Here is a 24,376-nt window from a genome sequence, read left to right as displayed (position 1 = left end):
TTGTTCAGCCTGGAGAAGAGAAGGCTCCAGGGAAACCTTCTTGTGGCCTTTCAGTACTTAAAAGGTGCCCACAAGAAAGATGGGGACAGACTTTTTAGCAGGGCCTGTTGTGATAGGACAAGGGGTAATGGTTTTAAACTAAAGGAGAGGAGGTTCAGGCTGGACATGAGGAAGAAATTTTTTACAGTGAGACCCTAGTCCGGATTTCCCAGAGAGGTGGTAGATGCCCCATCCTTGGAGACGTTCAAGGCCAGGCTGGACTGGGCTCTGAGCAACCTGATCTGGGTGAAGATGTCCCTGCTCATTGCAGGGGATTGGACTGGATGACCTTTGAAGGTCCTTTCCAACCTAAACCGTTACATGATTTTTATTGTTTTATGATTCTATTTAGAGGCCATCAGAAGGCACTTTACAACCAACCTTCCTGCTAATGCTGTCCACAAACAACCACATCACCTCATCTTCTAAGCTTGATTTGGGTTATCTCCCCTCTTCCAAAAACTGCCAGTTGTTCCATCAGCTCAGCCGTCTGGTGAAACCTCATCCCAGGGCAAGGGGAATTAGAACATGAGCTTCCCATCTTCCCTTCTCATGGCTCCAGCAAAGCTCAGCTGGGAAATGTGGGGACCAGAAGGAAAAGGGTCTGCAGAATGCAAGAAAAAAAGACGGGTGATGGAAAACCATTGCCAAGCCATAGCCAAAGGAGAGGTGGAAGGATGCAACACCTGGAATCTGTGGGACCTGTGGCAAAAAGGTTGGTTTCATCATAAAATGAGGAAATGATTTATGCAACAGTTAAAAACGTCAGAGTTCAGTGGCGTCTCTTTCACCAGTACATGCAACAACCAGCAGAGTGAGAGGTGATAAATCAGACACAGCCTTATTCCCACAGCACCTGACACCTGCTCTGAAAGCGGAATGTCCCCACTGTGAAAGTGGCACCTACCAGAGTGGCCTCCCCAGGGCACCAGGGAAGGGCTGAAAGACCCAAATGCAACATCAAGCTTGCAGGTGGTTTTATGTTCAAAGAAAAGCACAGGGACACTACTCATAATGAAACTGATTTGACTGGGTGCTACAGCCAGAACCTGCACTTTGGCAGCTTGGCAGCACAGGTTTCAAGCAATTCATAAAATTAATGTCTTGTTTGAAAAGAACAAAAAAGAGGCTTTAATTAGGCAAAATATCAGGATACAACTCTTTTCCTTCCTTGCTTTCCAAACAAAGTATCACCAGTTTTCACGATGTTTGGTTCAGGCTCTTCGAACCACCCTACTCAGAGGATACGCAGAGGCTGTTCCTTCCCAGTGACCCATGTCCACCCATGAGCTTTACAGATCCATTTTACACCACCGTCCACAATGGAGACTGTTCTCATACACATGGAATTAATCATTTTCCGTTTAACCCTGCTAATTATTTACATATCTTATGCTAGGGAGAGCACCAGGTGAATTACAAACTTCACAATGAGTTTTCTTTTCAACCTTGATGGATGACAAAAGCTCTTTTTATCATCTGAAGCGAAACGAGCTGGCTTACGTAGTCTAGTCTTTTGAAAGGAAGGGAGAAAAAAGGGTATATTGACATTCGCAAATTCTGGATTCACTGCTTATCTCTGATAGGGATTTTCCAGCTTGGAGCAAGTGAACGTGCACTCTGAGTGCCTATGAGCTAAACAGCAGCACCAACTCCCCACTTTCTTCCACCTTTGCCTGCCTTGTCAGCTGGCACAGCAAATGCTTTTGGCAGGAACCATCTCTCACTATCTGCTCAAGGTTGCTCAAAGCCTGACACCGCAACCATTGCACGAACACCAGGCTGCACCCACACGTCCCACTTACCAGCCACCACCTGTAGCTGTCTTCTGGGATCAAGGCATTTTGTGAGGTCAAGAAAGGTTGCATAGTTGAATTAAATCTCTGATCGAACCAGAGGGAATGTCCCAGCTCAGAAATGCACGAGCGACAGCTGCAGGGTCTCCTGGGGTACTTGAAAAGTTTTTGGACTTGCTCAGAAAACTGCATGACGAGATGTCTCGGATCCCAGGTGGTCGTGGTCACCTGGTGCGTGTAGTTCAGTACAAATGACGTCACCGTGATGAGCAAAAAGGCAAAGGTAAACACTTTCACATTCCTCCTCCGTACGACGACCATCTTTCCTGCCCGGTTTCTGCCGTCGCCACTGACCAAGGATGACGTAGGGTCCAATGTAAGGCAAAAAGGAAAGGGTGCTGCAGGTGCCTGCCAGCTGCTACCTTGGGCTTAGGCTGAACATACTGACTCCGCTACCTCCATCCATAAGGAAAGAAGCTTTGTTTCCCCGAAATGAGCTTAAAAAAGGCAAAGCTGGGTATTTCCCTTTTGCCTTCTCACAGTGCTTCCAAGTCTCTTCCACCTCTCCGTAACCTGATGCTAACCTCTCTCACCAAGTTTAAGGAAGATGGGCCTTTGCCATTTCGCTTACCAGAAGATTTTGAGAGGAGCAATATCAGCATTAAAACTTAGGTATTCTGTGTGGGAGCAAGCCATAAATTAAAGCAAGCAAATTGTAGAAAGAAGAGGGTGGTTATTTCTTTTTTCTTGGAAGTTAGTTCACGAAGGATCAAATCATCCGGGGATGTACATTCCAGCAGAGAGACGTGCTTTGATGTCCATTTAAGCCATGGAGAGCAGTTTTCAGCCTGGAGACACAGACACACACACACAAAAGAAAGAAAAAATATTGTTAGAAAGCTTTTTGCATTGCTCCAAACCTAATTTCTCTGCTTTTCTCTGCCCACTCTAAAAGGCCTGATCAACTCAGAGCCCTCGACACAGCAGCACCAGCTACAATTTCTGCTGCGGTATTTACACAATGCGAAGTTTCAAGGTGAAATTTCCGAAATGGCAGAGCATCGACCTGTGGACATTGAGTCCCTTTGTATCGAATCAGCCCCGGCGCCCTGGCCTTATTTGAATTACAGTTTGTAGCCATTTGAATGGCAATGACTCACCTCCTTCCCTTAGGCTGACCTTGATAGCCACAAGATATGCAGTAAAGTATTCATAACTCAAAGCAGCTGAAATAAAAACACTCTGCAAAGGAGGGAGGAGCAGGACAGGGAGGAAGAGGAATTGTTTCCTTTCTCTTCCTGCACCCACCCTGACAGGCTTAATATTTTAAGGGTCAGGGCTGGACTCGTGATTCAGAGAAAGCCAAGTAAAAACAGCTCATGCATCCTGGGACAGACAAAGGAAATCGAAGTATAAATGGTCTTTGTTTTGCATGGGTTATTGCTATTTTTCCTGCCAAGAGAGTGTAGGTGAGGGCAGCCTGTGATCTCAGAGAGTTCCTGTGAGATCCCGAGCCAGGCAGAGGCACAGGGAGCTGCTTCACCTCCATGAGTCAGGGGATACGGAGGGACCTGGAGCTGCTCTTCACTCCCCTTTTGGTGTCCCTTGCCTGACAGTGGTGATTTAAATGAGTTTTTAAAAGTTGAAAATGGATCCCTTCCTTGCATGATGCAATTGTTTTGTGGGAAGAAAAAAGTGTTGTAGTTTTTAAAACTTCAGATGTTTGTAAAAAGTCCCAAAGTGCCACTGCTTAAATAATACACTTTTAATTAAAACAAACAAACAAAAACCAACCAACCAAACAAAGAACAAACATCTATGTCAGAGTATGTGCAATCTATGAACAAACAAAAGCCAGCAAAAGAAGTCTCACTTGCTACTCAGCTGCAGGTTTCAGTTCAGCAAACAGCAGAACTGCAACTGCCACCCGTGAAAAAATATTATTTTAACCCCTTCTGTGTACTACACTGATGCAGGATCCCTCTCATTCCATCACCTAAATCTGATGATTATCCAGACATGGGAGAAGTGCATCTGATGGCCACAGGGCTGGGCTGGGCACAGCATCCCCAGCTTTGCTGTTGGTTTTTCTCCTGGAGATCCATGAGGATCTGCCCAAGGCCAAACTGGTTTTCCAAAGTGTTTGACATGGTGTCTTGGAGACAGCACAGGCCTGGTTTTTAGAGGGGATGCGTAAATATTTAATGAGTCCCATAAAGCCAAATCCGATGGCACGAGCCTCAGATTGTGGTCTTAAGCCTTTGCTCTGCTGCAGGTTTCTCATCTGCAGCACATGATGGGTTGCATGTGCTGTTCAATTAGCTGCTGTTTGCCAAATGCCTCAAGATTTATTTTAAGTCTGGCCCCTACAAATGCATTTACAGGAGCTCAAGAGCTGACAAGTGGGTCAGGCTGGATAACAAAAGGCTGTATTAACCCTGGCTGCTTGGGCTTGCCTGCACCAGTAAATCAAATACCACCAGGGAACAATCCTGTGCTTGCTTTAACTTCTTAGAGGGAGGTTTTGGAGCTAACCAGAAATCTTCCAAGCTGTTCCTGGGTACAGTTCGGGAATTACAACCCAAAGGCAGGGGGGATGCTGTTGCTGTGCCTTGCAGAGTTAGAAAAGGAGCTTAAAAACACAGCCCCGACCATGCCAGCTGGCCCCTGTGCTGCAGAGCAGCCCCAAACACATTTGTTTTACTAGCCTGGATGGAGTTGTTAGTCTAAACAAAAACACAGCCTCAAAACCCCCCAAAATATGCCAAATCCCAGAGGCAGATTGATTTTCCATTTACAGACCGGATAACTCAAGCACTGCGATGCCGGCGAGTAGAATCCCTACTGTTGTTAGTGCTGGGCCAGTTCGGTGTTCGTAAACACAGCTCCTGCTCCTCTATTATTTTTTAAGTGGAGAAGGGAGGGGGATTATCCAGTCTTTCTTGGAAAAGTCCATAAAATGGAGTATTGTTCACAAAGGAAACCGTTCTGGCCTCCAAAGCAAACACCCATTTCACCAGATTTTATTTTTCTTATTTAAACAGGGTTTGGGTTAAACTTACTTATATTTAGAATTTGAAAAAAAAAACCAAAACATGCAGTGTTTACACAGTAGACTGCAGTGTCTCCAAACTCCTAATCATCCCATCTTTTATAGCATGTGATGGGAAGGTGAGAAACCAGAACAACTCCCGAGGGCCTTTTCCAGTGTGGAAATATACACCGGATACTCTGTTTTAATTCTCGCTATTTACAGTTTCCTACGAATGCCCAAGTTTTCTATGGATACTCATGACAGAAAAAAAAAAGTACATACACAACTTTAGAGCAAGGCTCTGGGGACTATAAATGTGATTTAGGGCCTGAGGAAAAGAAAGGCTGAAATGAATGAAAAATGCTTTCATCAAGTTCACCGTGACTTGAACCGGGACCATTTTTTCCCTTTCTTAAAACACAACATTAGACCGAAACCAGACATCAGTACTTTCACTCTTCCCAGCATCTTGCACCACATCTCAGACTGTCCCAACATCTCTCTCTGTTCACATATGTTCACAAATCTTTCCAAAAAGGTTTCCACAGGATTCGCCAAGATGCTGGGAAGCGGGAAGGGCAGGGATGATGCCAAAGCAACAGCTGCTGTGGGAAACCACACAGGGCTGCCAACCCCAGCTGTTGGGAATGTGCTTCAACTCCTGATACTATTTGTAATAGTTAATTAAAGCCATTACAAGTAAGTAGTGTGATACCAACCACGGTCCTTATCAACATACCTCAGCGTGACCTTGGCATTAGCACAACTGTGAACAGGATATTTTGGCCTCAGACCCAGAAATAACTTCAGGTACAGAGGTTTAAATTCCATGCCCAGCCCCTGTCCCAGTTACAGTCTCCCAAGAATTAAACAGAGTTTACATACAGCACGCGTGCAGCTGTGCCTGTGGACAGATATCCCAGCTCAGCCCATACAAGCAGCAGGTTAAGCTACCTTAAGTGACTGGGGTGCTTAAGGTTTTAGCTGTGGTCTGGATTTCTCCTGCTACCTTCCCACCTCCTCTCCTGTCCTACATATACCCTTGTCCCCATGTAAGACACTCCTGTACACCCTGGGATAATTTATTTATGCTGCCAACAGCCGGTGACATGCAATGCAGGGAAAATGTGAAATCACATTGACCAGGCAAGAGCAGAGAGGGGAAGGTTTAGAATAAGGGGCAGGTTCCTCCAGGCTCTGTCCTGAGCATAGAAGTGGGTCCAATGTGATTAAACAGTCACAAAGGAGAGCAGAGTTCAGTCTTTTGTCTGTTTACTATTACAGAATATACCAGGATTAATCCATTGTGATTGTTTGTCTTCATTGTCTTCTCGCTTGTTTTATTTTTTCTTTTCCAGGATATATCATTTTTGTATTATAAACTCACAATCTGAAGAATGTCCTTGGTCCCTTGCCAGTCTGGTAATTAACAGACAAGGATAAAAACATGTCAGTTCAATGGACTAATATAAAGCAATTCTTAACACCTTCAGGAAGCATTTTTTGACAAATCCACCTACGAATGCAATGTTTTCTCATTGCACTTGTTAGGTTATGCACTAAAAGCTCATCTGCACACACACAAAGGGGCATAGAGAGACAACGGCAGGAAGGGGAGCCCAAATAACCCCCAGTTCCAGCTGTTCCCAGGTGCCACCAGCCCATCAAAGGCCCTTTTGCACCAGCCCAGAGGAGCACAGGGGCAGAAAGGCAGGTGGGAACCTGAAATAAGGACTCAGAAGAAAGGACAACCTGTCTAGGACCCTGCCAGTCTCAACCCCAGGCATGAAACTCACCCAGATGAGTCAACACCAGAGCATCTTTGGGACCCATGGGTTGCTGCCTAGGGGCATGGGATGCATGGGATACAAGGGAAGAGCATTTGGGTATTGCACAAGATCTGTGTGGTCAGCCACACACTATTAGCAGAAAATAATAATGAAAAAATGTCAAGAAAAAAAATCACAGCACTTCTTCTCATCCCTTCAAGCTAAAATGTCCAACTATGGTGGAGTTTGACCCCTTTCTGATGCCTACTTTGCTACCAAGGAAGTATTTAATACCAGCACCACTTTGAGGAGATCTTTGTTAGCTTGCATTAGATGCTGACGCTTCAGGATCCAGCTTTTGCCTTCTGGTCCATAACTCACATTAAAACCCTGGTAAGAAATGCACTTCTCTAGTTTAATGTCTCCAGTGTTTTCCAGATGCAGTGTGTTGGGCAGAACAGCACAAAGGCAACAAGGAACAGCATCCCCGTGCAGAAGAATTTCCAGCTTTCCATTCACCGCTTGAACAGTTCAAAGGTCCTGACTTCCTTTTAACTCAAAAAACCACGTACCAAACTGCCCCGGCAGAAGCTGAGGAAGGATAATGTGACCTGTCGAAGCTCTCTCATGACTGATGGTGGCCATCATACAAACCTTCTACAACACACAGTATTATACAGCTGGAAAATGAATACTTCAAGGAGTAGAGATTTGCCACGATTCAACTTCAAGAGACTGTGCTGTGCTAGAAAGGTCTCGGTGGCAGAACGGCAAATGCCCATTTTCAGAAGCACAGATCAGATCTCCCCCGCTTCAAAACCTCCACAGATGAATTAGCTTCTCAGCTAAGCCACTGACAGCTATATTGTCCTAAAGCCTTTTGGCAACACAAACAGTACATCCTCAAGCATCCTTCATGCTGTTTTGGGACTTTCTTCCCATCAACGCTCCTTGTGAGTAACTACTTGAGCAACCTCTGCTCTCAAAGCCTGGGCCTGGGAGAGGATGGAAGGTTAAATCTTGCTTTAATGCACCCACAAAGGCCCAGAACAGTCTTGGAAGATGTCATCCCAGGGCAGCAAAAAAGCCTGTCCCTGGAAAAATATACATTCATTTCCTCCCCAGTTCTGTGCTTAAGCCTGGAGAGGAACAACGGAGGGGACTGTTTCACTGCAAACCACAGGCTTGTCTGCCCTGGCTCATCGCTGACTGCCTCCCACTGCCCAGAGCTGGCTGACATTTAGAAAGAAACACTTCATTGTGCTGACACTTTGCCAGAGACCTCTGAGCATGAGACTTTTGCTACGTGAGATAGATTGTGCAATTAGGAGACAGCCTGGCAGCCCGTCAGACTTAACACAGGGCACAAACATGAATCTCCTTCAAGCAGAGGATGTTGCGAGCTCATGCAAGACCTCTGGTCCATCTCTGGCTCGAGGAGATCAGTCTCACCAAGCATTGAAAGCAACATGAGTGATGGAGACATGAGGAGATGCCGTGTGTGTGCCCCAGTACAGCCTCTGTGACTTCAGCTTGTTTATTGTGTGATTTCCCAAATGCCGCCGACCCCACAGCACTGGCAGGTAAAGGTGAGGCCCATCCTTCTTAGGCACCAAATGCCACCACAGGATGCAATTTTGGAATTGCACCAGCTGCCACATGACTTTGCCATTTTCCATCCATAACTTAATTAAAATCAGACTGAGCTTTGTTTCTCAGAGCTAACGGGCTCCTCTCTCCTCATATCCTCACAGGAGTGACATGGATGCTGCTGTCCTGTGTGCCCACAGCCATGGAAAAGCAGTCCTAAGTTTCACCTGCCATTTAATCAGGGAGAAAATGATCTGTAACTCTTCCGCCCCATCCCTGACTATGCTGCGAGGCATAAATCTGACTGCCACTGTCAAACAGGGTTGTAGCACCGAAGTCAGGCAAACTGGTTGGCACAACGTTCTTGGATTTATTAAAATGCACACCTCCAGCAACTCCAAGTAATCATACCATCACTGCCTAGAAAACAAAACTATTCCAGAACATTTAAGTCATGAGAAAAAGTAGCTTTACACAAATTTGAAGACAGCATCTACTCCACGCTTCTTGAATTTGGAGCCAGCTATTGGGCAGCATTCCACCCATCAGAGTGAACAGAATAAAAACTGGAGGTGGTTTATGGAGTGTAACTGCACGGCATTTTAGGTGCCAGTGATCTGAAAAAAAATTACCTACTTGTGTCTTATCAGCGAGTAAGTTTGCTGGCAGGCTTGGGCTGGCTGGGTAGATAGGAGATCTCCCTGGTACTCCAACACAGCCTGCCCTGCCCGCGTGCGTAACAGGCCTGTGCAGTCAGGTTAAGCAAACAGCTTTTTGTGCAAGATGGGTATAAGATTAACAGAAACTTGGGTGGGGAAGTTGTATTCTGTTGCCTCAGACTAAATCTTTATCTTGGTAGGCTTTATCAGGCACGTTGCTGAGTGGTCTGGTAATGAAAACACCCTCGCAATGCTTGAGGAAAGGGCTGGAGCTCTGGCTCAGAAGGGGTCACGAGTCTGCCTGTACCCCTGAGCACTGGGAGCTGCCATCCTGGCCTCCTCCCACCAGGGTGAAGATGTTTTATCCTCCACTGCTGCAGAGGTGTTTGCAGCAGCAAAAGCTTCCTCCTCCTTTGCATACCAAGAGTCAACTCCTGAAAGAAGTGCTTGTTCTAGAGAAATCGCAGTGTTAATGTCCAGAATTAACTGTGTTGCCCTCCATGGGCTACAGTTCCTACTCACGTCTTCAGGTTAAGTGGGAAATTTTGCTTTGAATGGGGCTGGAAGTGCCATGAAATATGATCTGGCTCCAAAATCTCTGCCCTCACCTGTCCATCATGTCTGTGGCAGAAGTCATCTTAGGAGCTGAGCATGGAGAAGGGTGGATACTTCAACCATCTCTCCTGTGGGGCTACAGGGCAATTTCACTCCATTCTTGGGCAGCACGTGCAGCCAGAAATGCATCTAAAACAGTTTGCTCTGACCAATGAAGCTTAAATCATGCTCTAAATGAAGAACCACCCAGAAAAAAGTGACAACCTGGGTTTAAGTCTTTGTTTTCCTGGTTGATCCCAAAGCTCTCCTGATGAATCATCCAGATGGAGATCAGTGACAAGTGGTGTCCCTCAGGGGTCCATACTGGGACCAGTACTGTTTAGTATCTTCACCAACGACACAGTGGGTTCGAGTGAATGCTCAGCGAGTTTGAAGATGACACCAAGCTCAGTGATGTGGTTGACATACCTGATGAACAGGATGCCATCCAGAGGGACCTAGACAAGCTTGAGAAGTAGGCCCATGTGAACCTCATGAGGTTCAACAAGGCCAAGCACAAGGTCCTGCATCTGGTCTGGGGCAACTCCCAGGTTCAATACAGGCTGGGGGATGAAGGGATTGAGAGTAGCCCTGCTGAGAAGGACTTGGAGTACTGGTGGATGAAAGACTGGACATGAGCTGACAATGTACACTTGCAGCCCAGGAAGCCAATCATAGCCTGACCTACATCAAAAGGAATGTGGCCAGCAGGTCTAGGGAGGTGATTCTGCCCCTCTGCTCTGCTCTGGTGACACACCACCTAGAGTCCTACATTCAGCTCTGGAACCCTCAGTACAGGAAAGACGTATGTAACTATGGACCTCCTGGAGAGGGTCCAGAGGAGGCCACCAAGATGTTCAGAGGGCTGGACCAGCTCTCCTACGAGGACAGGCTGAGAGAGTTGGGGTTGCTCAGCCTGAAGAAGAGAAGGCTCTAGAGAGACCTTACTGGAGCCTTTCAGTACTTAAAAGGGGCCTATAAGGGGCAATGGTTTTGAAGTAAAAAATTATAGATGTAGGCTAGACATAAGGAGGAAATTTTTTACAATAAGGATGGTGGCACAGGTTGTCCAGGGAGGAAGTGGATGCCACATCCCTGAAGATATTCAAGGCCAGGCTGGAGGCTCTGAGCAACCTGATGTAGTTGAAGATGTCACTACTCATTGCAAGGGGTTGGACTAGATAACCTTTGCAGGTCCCTTCTAACCCAAACTGCTCTACGATTCTATGAATAAAAACGCTGATGGTGCAAATTAATTCCAGGCTCCACATCAAATTGACATATTCCTGATAAACGCTGTGTCCCCTACTGCTGTCTCCATACAGCACCTGATCTTAAGCCTTGAGAGAAGAGTGAAACTGGGTTTAGTGTGAAGGGCAAGGTTATGAGGAACCCAGCTGCTTCCCCTGGCAACACACCAGCTATGCAAGAACAACATTCACCTGGATATCACTTGGAAACACATGGATGACTATGACTATGGAGATAAACTCACAATCAGTTTATTTCCAGCGGGAGCTATAACATGAGTAAGTCACTGTTTACACAACAGCTCTTTGTTTCTGTGGCCAGGGTTGGTACCATGTCAGGCTCGATGAAAAAGCCCACAGATAAAATACCAAAACTTGCCAGTGTAAGTCTAGTTTTATCTTTCACAGGTTATTACCATGCCGAGGGTGCACTCAGCCACATCTGCAGACCATGAAGCAGCCACCCCTCACAAATTGGTCCCTAAGTGTTTTCTTCATGGGATAAACTGTGAGAGGCCAGCAAAAGGGGTGGTTAATTCAAACTTTATGGGCAGCTCCACTGCCGATTTGTTTAGGGTTCATTTAAAAAAAAATATCTAGAAAATACGTAGTTTATGGTAATTAAAGGAGAGTAAAGTATTTAGAAGTTCAAAATGGAAAAACAATCAAAACCAAGCAAACAAACAAAAAAAAAACAATCAATCAATCAATCAATCAAACAAAAGTCTCTATTTTCACCTCTGCTAGGAGAACGGTGAAAAAAATTATCACCTCTTCTTTTTGATTTTACTTCATATTGGGATGACCATGTACTTTTTTTTTTAAGTCTTGCTAATTCCCCCAAGACAGTAAGAACGCTACCTTCCAGTAATCCAAATACAGGAAGACAAATTAATGGTGGCAAGAGCAGTATTAGAAATAGAGGCAAACTGAAAGTATTGTAGAAGTGATTGCTGTACATGTATTAGTTTCAGTTTTTAGGATTACAGGTAAGGATATAGGATTATTTCAGATTATAGGACATTCTAAACTAAAGGTGGAACTCAAATACATTGACAGCAGCTGTTTTGCTAAACTGTCTGTGAGTACCTAGCTCAAAAATATTCACCAATCTATTTCTTGCTTAAAATTGCAGGGAAACGTATGTGACTATAAATACAGTTTTCCACGTGGAACAGACTTCAAAGAATACATTGTGAGGAATCCTGATTTCTGACATTAAGAGAGTGATTAACACACTGCAGAGAACCTCATGGTGTTATAATTCTAAATTCAGAGGAAGATTAGATGATAATGATAATATTGACGGTATTGCCAATAACCCCCATAATCTAGGAAATATGTTTATGTGCCCATGTGAGCATCTCTGATTCTCTTCCCTGGGATTCCTGCCTTGAAGCGATACCGAGCAGTTGTTGGCACTGTGAGGTTGTTAACTCATGTTCACACTGATGGGCTCTTCGTTAAACCAACAGCGTTTGTCTTACAATCGATGACACCAACTGATACGGCTCTGCATTAAACCTTTATTCATCAGGCAGACTGAATTCACGCTGGAGAAGGTTTAATGACACCACAGGGATTTTCTCCATCATTAACCTGGGATTTCCGTTTGGTCTTTCTTGTGCTATGAAGGTGTCAAAACTGCCTACAATTAAATTCAGAGGTGTTTAGCATCTGTGCCTAATCTGACCCTGACAATCAGTGCAAGCTATGGAAAGTACAAAATAATACTTCGAGTTTTCCATTTACTGTGTGCACTTCTGGGAGTTTGGCAGCCACAGAAAGTTTATAAGGAGTCAATAAATAATAAATTAAAAATTTATCACAGATATAAATAACACATTTGATAATTAATATCCTGTGTTACAAGCCAGAATTACAAAGCCATTAGGCAGCTAGTTTAATTGATTGACCATTTATACATCTCTAATAGGAGCACTTGACCTATTTGGATCCAAATGTACTATGTCCTCTCCCTCCCAGCCCAGACATCATCCAGCCTCTGTGCATGTGGTGACAGTCCCATTCCCCCTTTTATTCTACATCTATGACAGTGTTGACAGACAGGAAAGACATGAATGATTGAGGCTGCCTTTTATCCAGGGGATTGCCAGACCGTAGGCTGTCTCTAGTACCTGATGTATAGAAGTAGCTGCCCAGAGCAGTCAATATGATTATGGCACTTTGGTGCTCCATCGGTGGAAGCTTTGCTTGTGGTAGCTTGGGTACAGAAAAACCCCAGGATTTCAGGGAAAAAGAAATATTGTCTTTTTTTTTGTCCAGACTTTTAAAGTGTTTTTAGAAAAACAAAGATTAGCATACATCAGAGTGGCACAGAAAAGCCTTCCCATAATCCTGAATATGAAAATATGTCAAGAACTGCGTGCAAAATGGATTTGCATACATCAGAGCTGCACATACAGCCGCTCGACTGGGCATCCTGAAGTGCATTAAAGATGTTAATACTGACCTATGTGGATGCTGATAATTGAATGCTGGAGAAACACACACAGACATGCACGAAACTATGGCATCTTTTCCAGTTGTCTTACTTAGATGGTTAAAACATAAAAAGGGACACAGCTAAGGTAGCCAGCAACCCTTGAATATCGAAAGGCTTTCTTGTTCAAAGAGAAATTCAAAGTATCACTTATCCATACGGAAATAATTAGCAGAGGAAGACTTAATTTATTTAGTATTAAAAGTTTCAATTCTAAAATGGCATCAGACTATCATCTGTAGATTTTGTAAAAGCAGAAATTTTAACACAAGAAAGCAGTAATTAATTCAATTTTGCTTTTTTTTTTTCCCCTCTGCTGTGCTGCCAACCACATCCCATCCAAAAATCAAACCATAGCAGCCCAGACGCTGGAAACATAAGCCTGGATTTACTCTTTTACCTATGACAAAGAGTGGAAGAGGGAAGATCTCTGCCCTTGGGCTCTGCTTATGGAAGCAGGATAGGGAAGCCCCTGCTGCTTAATTTCCAACATCTGCCCGGTTGATTGTGCGCTAGAAAACCAAGAACTTTTTCTCCCGCATCAATAAAAGATAATCACCAGTCCTTCATGGGCTGGTTTAGTGCTGCTCAGAAAGCCCAGGTTCAGCCTTGGGGTCACTGTCCTTAAGCGACCATAACTGTATTAACTCCATGTCAACATGAACTCCACAATGGAGCACCATCTAAAGCTAAATCCTGTCTTTGGGTACAAGATCACATCTCCCATTCAAACATCAAGAACAGGATCTGATGTTCATTGCAATATCCTTTCCCCATCTAAAACATCCCTCCATTTTGATGGGACAGGGAAGCTTTTTCTTTCTGTTGTGTTTTTGTGCATATTATTATTGCAATGAATGTGGGATCCTGTTCTCATTCTGATGAAAAGTTTCACGGTAACTTTTAAAACAGCGCTTACAAAAATGTCACCTCTTGCTCTAACATTAAAGCTCCTAGCAAGTTTTAATGGGCATCATATGAAAAACTAACAGTCTCCAGTGACTGCAGGCAGAAGAGCCCTGGGGCTTTTTCTTCTAAGTAAGTCACTAGTTTGTGCCAAAAAGTTTACTTTTCAAGTGAGAGCTACAGGATTTTTATTTGTGTGGCCTTGATTAAGCAAAGGAAAAAGAAATGCCATTTCATCTTTAATTAAAACCTCTCAGGGATTTGCTGGGAAATGTGTACCAAGAAACTCTTGAAAATACGCAGTTGTGCTTGGCTTGGTTTTAAATAGGGTAAGATGAGTTTTTAATCTCTTTTATTATGTGGCTCTTGCTCAGAAAAAAAGAAAAAAGATGAATGCTGAAAAATAATGACTGCATCCAAAGGGAAGTCATTACAAATAGAACTTAAATGTTCCCAGAGGAGAACTGACCTGTGGCTTCTTATGGAGGAGATGTAGCATCAGCTGAAGGGCATCGTTTTGAAGTTGGTCTAAAGAGGGACAAGAGTCCCCAGCCCCAGAATTGTTGTCACACTCAGCTACAAGGGGTTGGTCTAATACATGGGAGATGTTTTCTCTGTGGTGTTCCCATCCTTAGGAAAGGATAGCAGATACCAGGTGATCCTGTGCCCCAACAGATTTCCAGATTGCTCCTAGATTTTTCATCTAAAAGATGGATTTTCTAGTGACAGGCAGCACTGCTGCAGAGACATTTCCAAACTTGTAGCTGATGGAAATCATTCTTATTTTATAGCCTCCTGTATTTCTTACTTCTGAATTTCATTGACCCTTCTCTGATCTACATGCATGGCAGATTTGGTGCATGACTGATTTGTAAGAGAAACAGTGAGGGAAGCGTGGGAGACAGACGGTGATGGGGCTCACAGTGACAGCACATGGCACATGAAGGCAAAATGATCTTGCTTGAGTTTTACAAATATATGCAGTCATTGCTGTTCAGTGAGCTATGAGCCAGAAAGGCAGCTGAGGAGAGAACTGCTTACCCCTCACAGCCATTCAGTGAGGTGCAGCTCCTGGCTGACACCCGAAACTGAGACGATTTGGCTTTAATTCTGGACATTCTTTCACGGACTTGTAAGAGGCTCAGCTGGGTGAGGTGCTGAGAGGTTTCTTCCCATGCAAAGGCAGCACCAATCAGGTACACAAAACTATTTTAATAGAAATTTGTCTAATTCCTTCTGAAAACAGCGAAGAGGAAATTCTCTTGTCTTTCCAAGCAATTTGTAATTATTAGAAGACCATCCCTGGCTTAGACAACAGTCAAAAAAGCCCTTCCCCAAACTTGCATTTGATTAACAGTCTTAAAGAAAGAAATTGGAACAAGCACAGCCTTCAGATGAAACACTAAGCTGTGAACCTTTCAGCCCTAAATCAAAACCAAACTCTTTGGGAACACTGCAGAGCATCACTGTGTAGTGTCTTCAAGCAGTCACCTGCTGCTGAAGTTGCACCCCAGCTTGCACAGTGATGCAGAAGGATAAGGACCATAGAATTATTTATGCTGGAAAAGACCTTTAAGATTATTGAGTCCAACCACAAATCTAACAAGTACACCACTGGACCATGTCCATAGGAACCTCGTCTACACATCTTTTAAACACCTCCAGGGATGGTGACTCCACTACTTCTCTGGACAGTGTGTTCCAATGCCTGACAATCTTTTCTGTGAAGAAATTTTTCCTAATACACAATCTAAACCTTCCCTGGCAAACCTTGAGGTCATTTCCTCTTGTCCTATCGCTTCTTACCTGGGAGAAAAGGCCAACATCCTCCACACTACAACCTCCTTTCAGGTAGACAGTGATAAGGTCTCCCCTCAGTCTCCTTTTCTCCAGGCTGAACAGCCTCAGGAGAAATGTCCACTTGATTCCAGATAAAGGCATCGTGGAGAACAGTTTCAGCCTGTGTTCCCAGCCCTCACGGGACACGACACTGCTGGGATATGATGGGAAAAATCCTGGGAAGCTGTGGGCCAGGAGGAGGGGAGGTCCTACGGGGAAGACCATGTAGGCTGAGCAGACTGCACACAACCATATGCATGTGGCCCATAGGGATAGTGGGGGCTACACTGTAGCTGGGGAGACTGGTTTTGCTTTCATGTACATACAAAATGGTTAAAAAGTACTTTTACAATGTCTCTTGATCCTCAACTTTTGTACCCCAAGGTAGCGGAAGAAAGAGAAGGTACAAGGAAAGAGGATTTGTCTGGATTAGCTGGGAACAGGAAGGGTCTGAGAGCAGGTTTACTGCCCTGTGACAGGGCTTACAGCTGGAATTAACCCTTATAGGGATCACCCTGCTGCATGCAAGAAGTGTGAGGGCCACACGGTGAATTAGCCACTGTCTAAATTTCTGGTGGTCTGAACCAAACCATCCTCCCACCATGACAAAAAACCTCTTCTACAGTAAGGGCTGAAACAAATGACAGGGACACCACCCTTCTTCCTCCTCACAGCTTGTACTAGAATCATAGAACCATAGAACAGTTTGGGTTGGAAAGGACCTTCAAATGTTATCTAATCCAACGCCCCTGCCATGAGCAGGGACATCTTCACCCAGATCAGGTTGCTCAGAGCCCAGTCCAGCCTGGTCTTGAATGTCTCCAGGGATGGGTCATCTACCACCTCTCTGGGCAACCTGGGCTAGTATTTCACCATCCTCATCATAAAAAGTTTCTTCCTTATATCTAGTCTGAATCTCCCCTCTTCTATTTTAAAACCATTACCTCTTGTCCTAACACTACAGCCTCTAGGGTATTATTGGCATCCTCTCCAACTTATCCTCTGCAAAGCAGGGCTGGGACTGCAAAGCATCCATGGGGTTAAACATGATATACAGCTCAACCTGCTCAACACGGGCAGGATAAAAAAAGGGATTTGCTTTCAAAAACGTCTTTACAAAACCATGAAGGTGAGCTGCATGTTTGGTGACCAGGCTCTGTGGCAACATCACAGCAGATGAAAGGTATGAAGAAGTTTCTGCAGCCTCACCAGTGCTACCAGGGCGGAATAAAGCCTCTTTGCTGCCCAAATGCCCATCAGCAATGCTCTCCTGCATGCAGGTGAGGTTTCTGTGGGCAACACCTATCCCAAACCAGACAATACAGCTTTGTGACAGCACACATCACATTGTGTGTACGTGTTCTCCCATCTCCAGGCCATCTGGCCCTGATGCGTAAATCCCATGACTCAACAGGTGTTGCACATTACTTCAAGCTAGCCAGACATCTTTAAAAGACTGTAGAAATACCAAGCTATTTAAGAAAAGAAAATAGAGATGTCTTGCTGATGACTAAGTGGAAAAAAAAAAAAATCCTACTAGTCCTAGACAAAAGACATTTTAAAAAATCCCTGGAAATGCTAGACTTGAAGTGACAAAATCTGGGTGGCATTTGTGGCTGTACGAAGACAAACAAGTAATGGCCAAAGCACTCACTGCTTTCATTTGAGAGTTTCCTGAGGTGCTGTGCATCCACCATTTACTGGTTTCCACAATTTTAGCCACTCAACACCCTTAAGAAGCTCGAGTAGAATCCCTCAGGAATTCTGAGAAACCCCCAGTTTACCTGTTTTCAGCCACATCCAGTTTTGGTCTGACAACATCTCTTCCCACACTCATACAATGACATTGCACACACCCCAGGTGAAACAGGCCTTTGCTACCTATTTTTTAAGCACATTGGAAAGAAGTCACAAAAAATGACTTATCATCTCTGTTTTCATTTTGTGGCGTTTCCTGGTTTGCTGTGGGAGGATTAACCTGGGGCAAAACCCTTAGAGGGGTAGGTGGCACACAATGAACCGGTTATTCAACTCCCATGACAGCTCTTCACCTCAAGCCCTTTTTTCCGTCATCCCTCAAACACCACCATGCACAAGATGTGCTGCTGTCACTCTGTTTTATAGACAGGGAAGGTGTGAGCAAACCTGTGGTCATTCATCTTATTCTCATCATTACAGAGTTCAAGGCAGAAATGTAACATTCATCCCCAGCTCCCAACTGTGCTCCTGACTCTGCTACTTCTCTTTCCCAATGCTGCTCAGCGTTTTGAAGGTAAATCATTAGAACTGGGAAGCTGGAACAGTAAGAGAAATGTCACTTTGCCTTCTGCAGCCCCTTTCCTGCCTCCGACTTGCAGCTCTTTCAGGGCTGTGTTTCAGCCTGGGTCCTCCAAGCACTTGTTAGACAGCTGTTCCTGGCAGGGGTAAACATCAGTTTAAGATGGAGCTGGCTGCTGTTCCCATCACTCTTTCCCAAGCCTGATGCCATCCTCAGCAAACTTTCTGGCATAATGGGCCACAGCCAGACTGAAGAAGAAGCCCAAGCAATGCAAGGGTTACTAATAAGCACAACTTAGTTTGCAAATGCATGACTAGCTATCTTAACACCAAGAAAGTAATAGAATGCTTGAAGTATAAAAATGCATTTTAAGGCTTCTTTGGTCCAGTTCACAACCTCGTCCATGTGTTTGTGAGGACTCAAGCTGCTTTTCATTTACATTATATTTATCATACAGGAACCACTGCATCCCATGGGCACTGATGGCAGTGCATGACCCGTGCACACAGTGGGCACCCCTCTGTCATTATCGATGAGATTTTGAGGATCTACTGGAGAACCTGTGCCCCTCACTGTCTCTCACTGCATTGGGACATTAAACCCTGCCTCTTCCAAAAGCATTTTGGAATGCTTTCAAAAAGCATTTTGCAATGGCTAAAACAGCTCCTGCTACAGAGGTTTCCCATTCCCACCTGCCTTCACCGATCCAAACAGAGCTGCTAATTTGATTTACTACCCCCTGTCCCCTATATGACAATCCCATCTATACAAACCCTGGAGTTAAGGGGTCATGTGCTGCCTTTTATAACTTCACCACCAACTCAGTTTTTAAGAGCCTTTTCTTTCGCTGTTCTGGACAAGATTAGCCAGTGCAACGTGATGGGTTGCTATGGTAGTACTGGGGAAAAAAACTCATTTCTTTTTCTTAAAAAAAAATATAAAAATCAATAATTGGTATTACTGTGTAAGGTCCCTGACATTAATTATAAATAAATGTTAGACCTACTAAAATAAGAGACTGAATTTACGGCAGCAGGCTGCAAGTTGCTGCTGAATCCTGTGCGGCTGCCACAATACAGATACAAAATATAAAAAGTATTGAGGACTGCAGTTTGCATTTTATTGCCCAGGAAAATGAATGTGTAAATAGCAATAAAATGCACAATTATTTAGCACAAAGCCAAAAGACTCTACAGCATTTATAGGGTGATGGATGGCTTGCCTGCCTGCTCTAATTTACCGTAAAACAAGGAAGACAAGGACACGGGAAAATAAACAATGACTCCTGTCAATATGATTAGCTGCGAGACGCCAGGTGAGAGCAGCTGGTCTCTGAAGAGGGTAGCACTGCACCGCTTCAGCTGGCTTTTGCTTTGGTAATTCAACCCGGATTGCCATGCTGCTTGGCAAAGGCAACATCCTGGGAGTGGAGTGGGGAGGCAGGGATTGCTGCTCCCAGGGTCTGTGTGTGCCCCGTCCCTGGTGCTTCCAGTAGAAGGATGGAGCAGCCACAGGGGCTGAGGGCTTTTGGGGGGGTGAGGGCTTAATGAGGGGGTTATTAGGCAGCCTTGCAACAGATTGGTTTCTGGAAAAGAAAAAAGCTTGCTGGCACAGTGGCCAAGTGTCAGGGGCATCACCCGTGACACAATGAGAGGCAGGGAGAGCCTAAAAAAGATTGAGGAAAAAAATGTAAAAGTCCTTCGATGTCACCAGTTAAAAAGCAAGGACGGGAAGCAGGGAAGCATTTGAAAGACTTTATGGGATAAAGTAAACTGCAGACTGAGAGAGCATTACCAGCTGGCTTGCTGGCTGTGATCCAGCAACCTGCAGCGATGCCTGCAAAGGAGCCACAGGGTCCCAGGCTGGGTCCTGGCAGCAGAAGCTGAGCCCCAGCAGCAGCCACTGCAGTTATCTGCTGCCTCCACCTCCATCTAGGAGGCACCACACTATTGTCACCCACCCTATGCGAGAGTTTTTTAAATGTGACATGGGTACATATTATCAACTCAAGGTCTTTGTTTGTTTGTTTTCTAGCTATGTATCTCCACGTAGGCATACGAGCCCAGATTTTATATACTGCCTTTCCTTGGGGCAGGGAAGCCATATGCATCATCTACTTGCACTTTTACAACTCCTTTTATGTCACTTGGTGTGATATTACCCTCAGGTTCCTTATGCAGACAGCGGTGCTCCTGCAAAGGGTAATTAATGTAAGTCACCTGGAGATGATGGAGCCAGTGAATAGAAGTAGATTAGCTCTTGGGTCACACCCCATGAACAGCTGGGACATGAGCCAGGACGTGCAGCTCCAGCCCAGTGCTGGGATGCATGTCTCGATCTCACACTTTCAACTCACAGTTGCAATTTTGAAGTTAAACTCCTCCATTGAGCAACCATGAAACAGGGAAACCCTTGCCTGGGCTCATAATTTAGACACCAAAAATAAGTGCCTAAAGAGAGGCAGTGTGAATAACCCAGAGTGCAGGAGGAAGGATACATCAGCGGAAAACAAACAGATTTTTCACTGCTGGCCTTGTCAGTGTATTTTGAGCTTGCTCCAAGTTCACATAAAGCTGGCTGAGTCTTCCAAATGATTTCCACCAGCTGTTTTATAGAGAATCCTTTTAAAAAAAAATAAATTCAGGATGAATCTTAAGAATGTTCCTGTTTATAACAGTGGACATTACATGCAGGACACCTCCTGTAATAAATGAAAACAGGACAAAAAAATACACCACCTATCCAAATCTACTTCATTCCCTTCAATGAGAACTCCAGATGCAGGTCCTTCAAGAAGGATCTTAATCTAGCTAGAGCAAGGGTCCTGTGAAGGACTCCTGATGTGGCTTATCAGATCAGGTTCAAAGTTCAAGGCAAACAGAAAAGCTTCTAGTAACATGTTCCAGCATACGTCATCAGTTACCAAGCTGCAATGTAGGATGAAAACGCTAAATATGTTCTGCCCTTCCCCACATATTTCTCTTTATAAGAGAAATAAAATCAGTAATCATCAGTATGACAGCCTACTTGGATTAGAAAGCAGATAATAAATAGTACATCCGTCTTTTAGTTATTAATGTAACTAAGCTTATTGCATAATATCTGCTTATTTTTGGAAAGCAGCACTTTCTACCTGTCCCAACAGCACATTACTGAGTTAGAATCATATTCATAGAATCAGAGTTGGCAAGATGTGCAGGAGCTTTTAAGTGAATAAAATCATTTATTCAGATTGAGCTCGATTGTCAAATATTTTGTTTCAAAAGTTGGGATCACCAATTATAAACTTATTGAAAGAAAAAGTCCCCTTGACTTAACAGGTGCCTCATCATGGTTCCATTGGCCAGCTTTTCTGTAGCTCGAATTTCATCTGGCCGTGTCTGATGCTTCCTATTTATTTATTTCACGTATTATCACAAATACAATTTTGCTCAAGGGGACTCCTCTGCCAGATCACACATTCTGCAGTGCAGAGATTGCTTATATCACACCTTCCTTTGCTCAGGACTAAACCTCTTGCTCCAAACCTGGGCTTAGACCGTCAGAAAATGGTCCACAATGACTATCATCCTGCACACTGGTCCTGCTCCTTGAAGCTGGAGATTGATCCTGGACCACGCAGCAGATGAACCCCCCCAGAATACCCTGATTGGGTTGAAGCCCCACAACATCTCATCTCTGCAGCATCAACAGATCTGCAACAGCTGAGGACTTCCTGCAATGTTTTGCTGGCTTCTCGCTGCTGGCTCTCAATAACTGGATAGACTGCTGATATAGTCTGAATAGCCAGTCCCACTGTGCCTGTCATCCAGTGTTTATCTTCCTTAATTTAGTTCTCATAAAAAGCCCAAAGGTTGGTCTTGGGATGATAAATCAGCATTTCAGAATTTATTCTTGCTTCCATGCACTACTATCAATCACATCCAATATATATTTTATAGTGCTTCCCTTTGACTTAACCTTATCATTGTATAAAGTATAGTGTTGGGGGGAGAACAACAGCAGCATGTCTCTGAATATGAACAATTACAGGATTTTAGAGTTTAGGCTGCTATGCTGGATCTGTATCTCTGAGTGGAGTTTTCAAGTTTTTATGAAGATGACAAAGCCTTGGGATGCCTTAGCCCTCTTGCACTCATAACCCTGGTAGAAAGAAAAAGACCAAACCCATTAACCTTTCTGACTCTGCTTGGTTTAGTTTTGTCCTAGCAAGGGAAAGTCAACACTGCAGGAATACATTAGCACAACAAATAAGGCACTAGTTGGCAATTTGAGTGGCTCCTAATGTCCCTCCACAAAAGTGCAATGTCCTGTCACTGTGACAAGCCAGGCACCAGATGCCTTTATTTTTAACTGTGCTGAAGAGATATGGGTCTCATCGCAGGCTCTGCCCAAAGGCAAGACTGGTCACAGCCCTTCCTCAGGCAACTACTGCTCTGAGATGTCCTTTTCCTGCATGCTGAAAAATGTTTCTAGTTCATAAATTCATGGACTGGGTTCAAATGTCTCCCAGAAGCTCTTTCAGGCACAGCCACAAATATGGTTTCACTCTTCAAATGTTGCATTGGCAGCAAAATCAAAGCTTCGCCACTGCTCGGCTGTTCCAGTTCGGAAACAAATCTTTTGGCTACGATTTCTCCAGTCAACCTAATTCCCACTAGCCATCAACTGGTTTGCTTAGATGAAGGCAATAATCTGAATACTTATTCTACAGAGAAGTAACCCCTTGATTTTGGTGCTCTTGTGAGCTTTTCCTCAAAGGTGAATTTCTCTATGTGAATCATTTAGACAGAACCATTCTCTCTCCTGGCTTGCTATTGAACTGTCTAGGAGACAGCATTTAAATTCAAGAAGGCAAAACAATAGTATTGACTGTCCTTTGTCCGGGTTTATTTAATTCTGTAAAGCAAACAGTTTGTGTGAAATGCACTCCCGGTAATAAAATCGTATTGCACATTTGCTTATAGAGGGTCACCAGGGAGAGCCAATGCGCCTATACTCAGCAATAAATGTTTGATTCCGTGTTGCACAGCAATTATTCAAAATAAGAAGGACTATTGGATCCAAGACTGCTGCCCTTTAGGACTCAGCCTGTCAAGTTGCATTGCTCTGTACTTTTTAGCCAAGTGGATTTCATCTCCACACTCCTATTGCTGGGTGATATTCAAGTCTTTAAGTCCAAGTTGCACTGAACTTGGAAAACAACATTTGACCACCAGACTGCCCTTTCTTTGTTAAAAAGGAACTTTGATTTTTTTATTACTATCACCATTTATCAATAAGCTATAGTGTATTGTAGGAGTAAATTTTAAAATATATGGATGGTTTATTCTGAGAGGACAAGGAAATACAGAGATTTCAATTTAATCACCCCTAAAACTGTTTCATCCCTAGCTTTAAAAATGTCGTAGCTTTAGTCATCAAGGGGAAGTTACGTTGCTATCATATTTATTTTCTCTGTTTTTTTGTTTGTTTTGTTTGTTTGTTTGTTTTTTGTATATACCTTGGAAATTTATCAGGAATCTGGTATTATCCAGTGTTCAGAAATTTAATAGAGAGTCATTAACATATTTTACACATACATCCCTCTATAGATACTTTCTTGATATTTATTACCCATCTAGCCTTGCACTTCATAGACTTTTACATGTTGCTCAGTGAAGAGAAATATAAGGCAATTCCACAGAGCTTAGGCGCACGCACAGATGTGTGCCATTTCCCCTTCAAGTAAGATTTAATCAAGGCAGTGCCACCTCAACCCTGACCAGATGATCAGCCAGCGCAGATCTGAGTAATATCTTGGAAAGTCTGAGCCTACAGACAATTACAGACCACTTAATCACAAAATTTAATCAAGATAATAATTAGGCACCACATCCTGTTTAATGCATGAGAATGTGAGCCTTCCAGCTCCTGCTGCCAGATCGGAACTGAATGCAGAACTGGAAGAAAGAATCAGCAAAGTCAACAGACTGTATCTTTGATGACAGAGGAAAAAGCAAACTCAAATGCTCACCAAATCCTTAAGAACTCCTCCAGCGTTTTGTGATAGTCAAAAACCCAAATCAACAAGATTCTGTCAAAGATTTGTTACTTCACAAGACCAACTTATTACTTTT

General features: G+C 44.0%; 1 protein-coding gene across 2 annotated transcripts in view; it reads right to left on the bottom strand.

Moving 5' to 3' along the window:
- Positions 1 to 24,376, bottom strand: part of ST3GAL1 (ST3 beta-galactoside alpha-2,3-sialyltransferase 1) — a 79,468-nt gene that overhangs the window by 24,199 nt on the left and 30,893 nt on the right. For both annotated transcript variants that reach the window (XM_065831030.2, XM_071803782.1), the window contains exon 2: positions 1,845 to 2,683. In XM_065831030.2, coding sequence (XP_065687102.1) covers positions 1,845 to 2,156 — 312 coding nt within the window. In that variant the 5' untranslated portion in view covers positions 2,157 to 2,683. The remainder of the gene's footprint in view (positions 1 to 1,844; positions 2,684 to 24,376) is intronic.

This window comes from Patagioenas fasciata, chromosome 2 (genome assembly GCF_037038585.1).
Source record: "Patagioenas fasciata isolate bPatFas1 chromosome 2, bPatFas1.hap1, whole genome shotgun sequence".
Taxonomy (NCBI): Eukaryota; Metazoa; Chordata; class Aves; order Columbiformes; family Columbidae; genus Patagioenas; species Patagioenas fasciata.
Note: the sequence above shows the minus strand (reverse complement) of the source record. Positions and strands in the feature narration are given on the sequence as shown.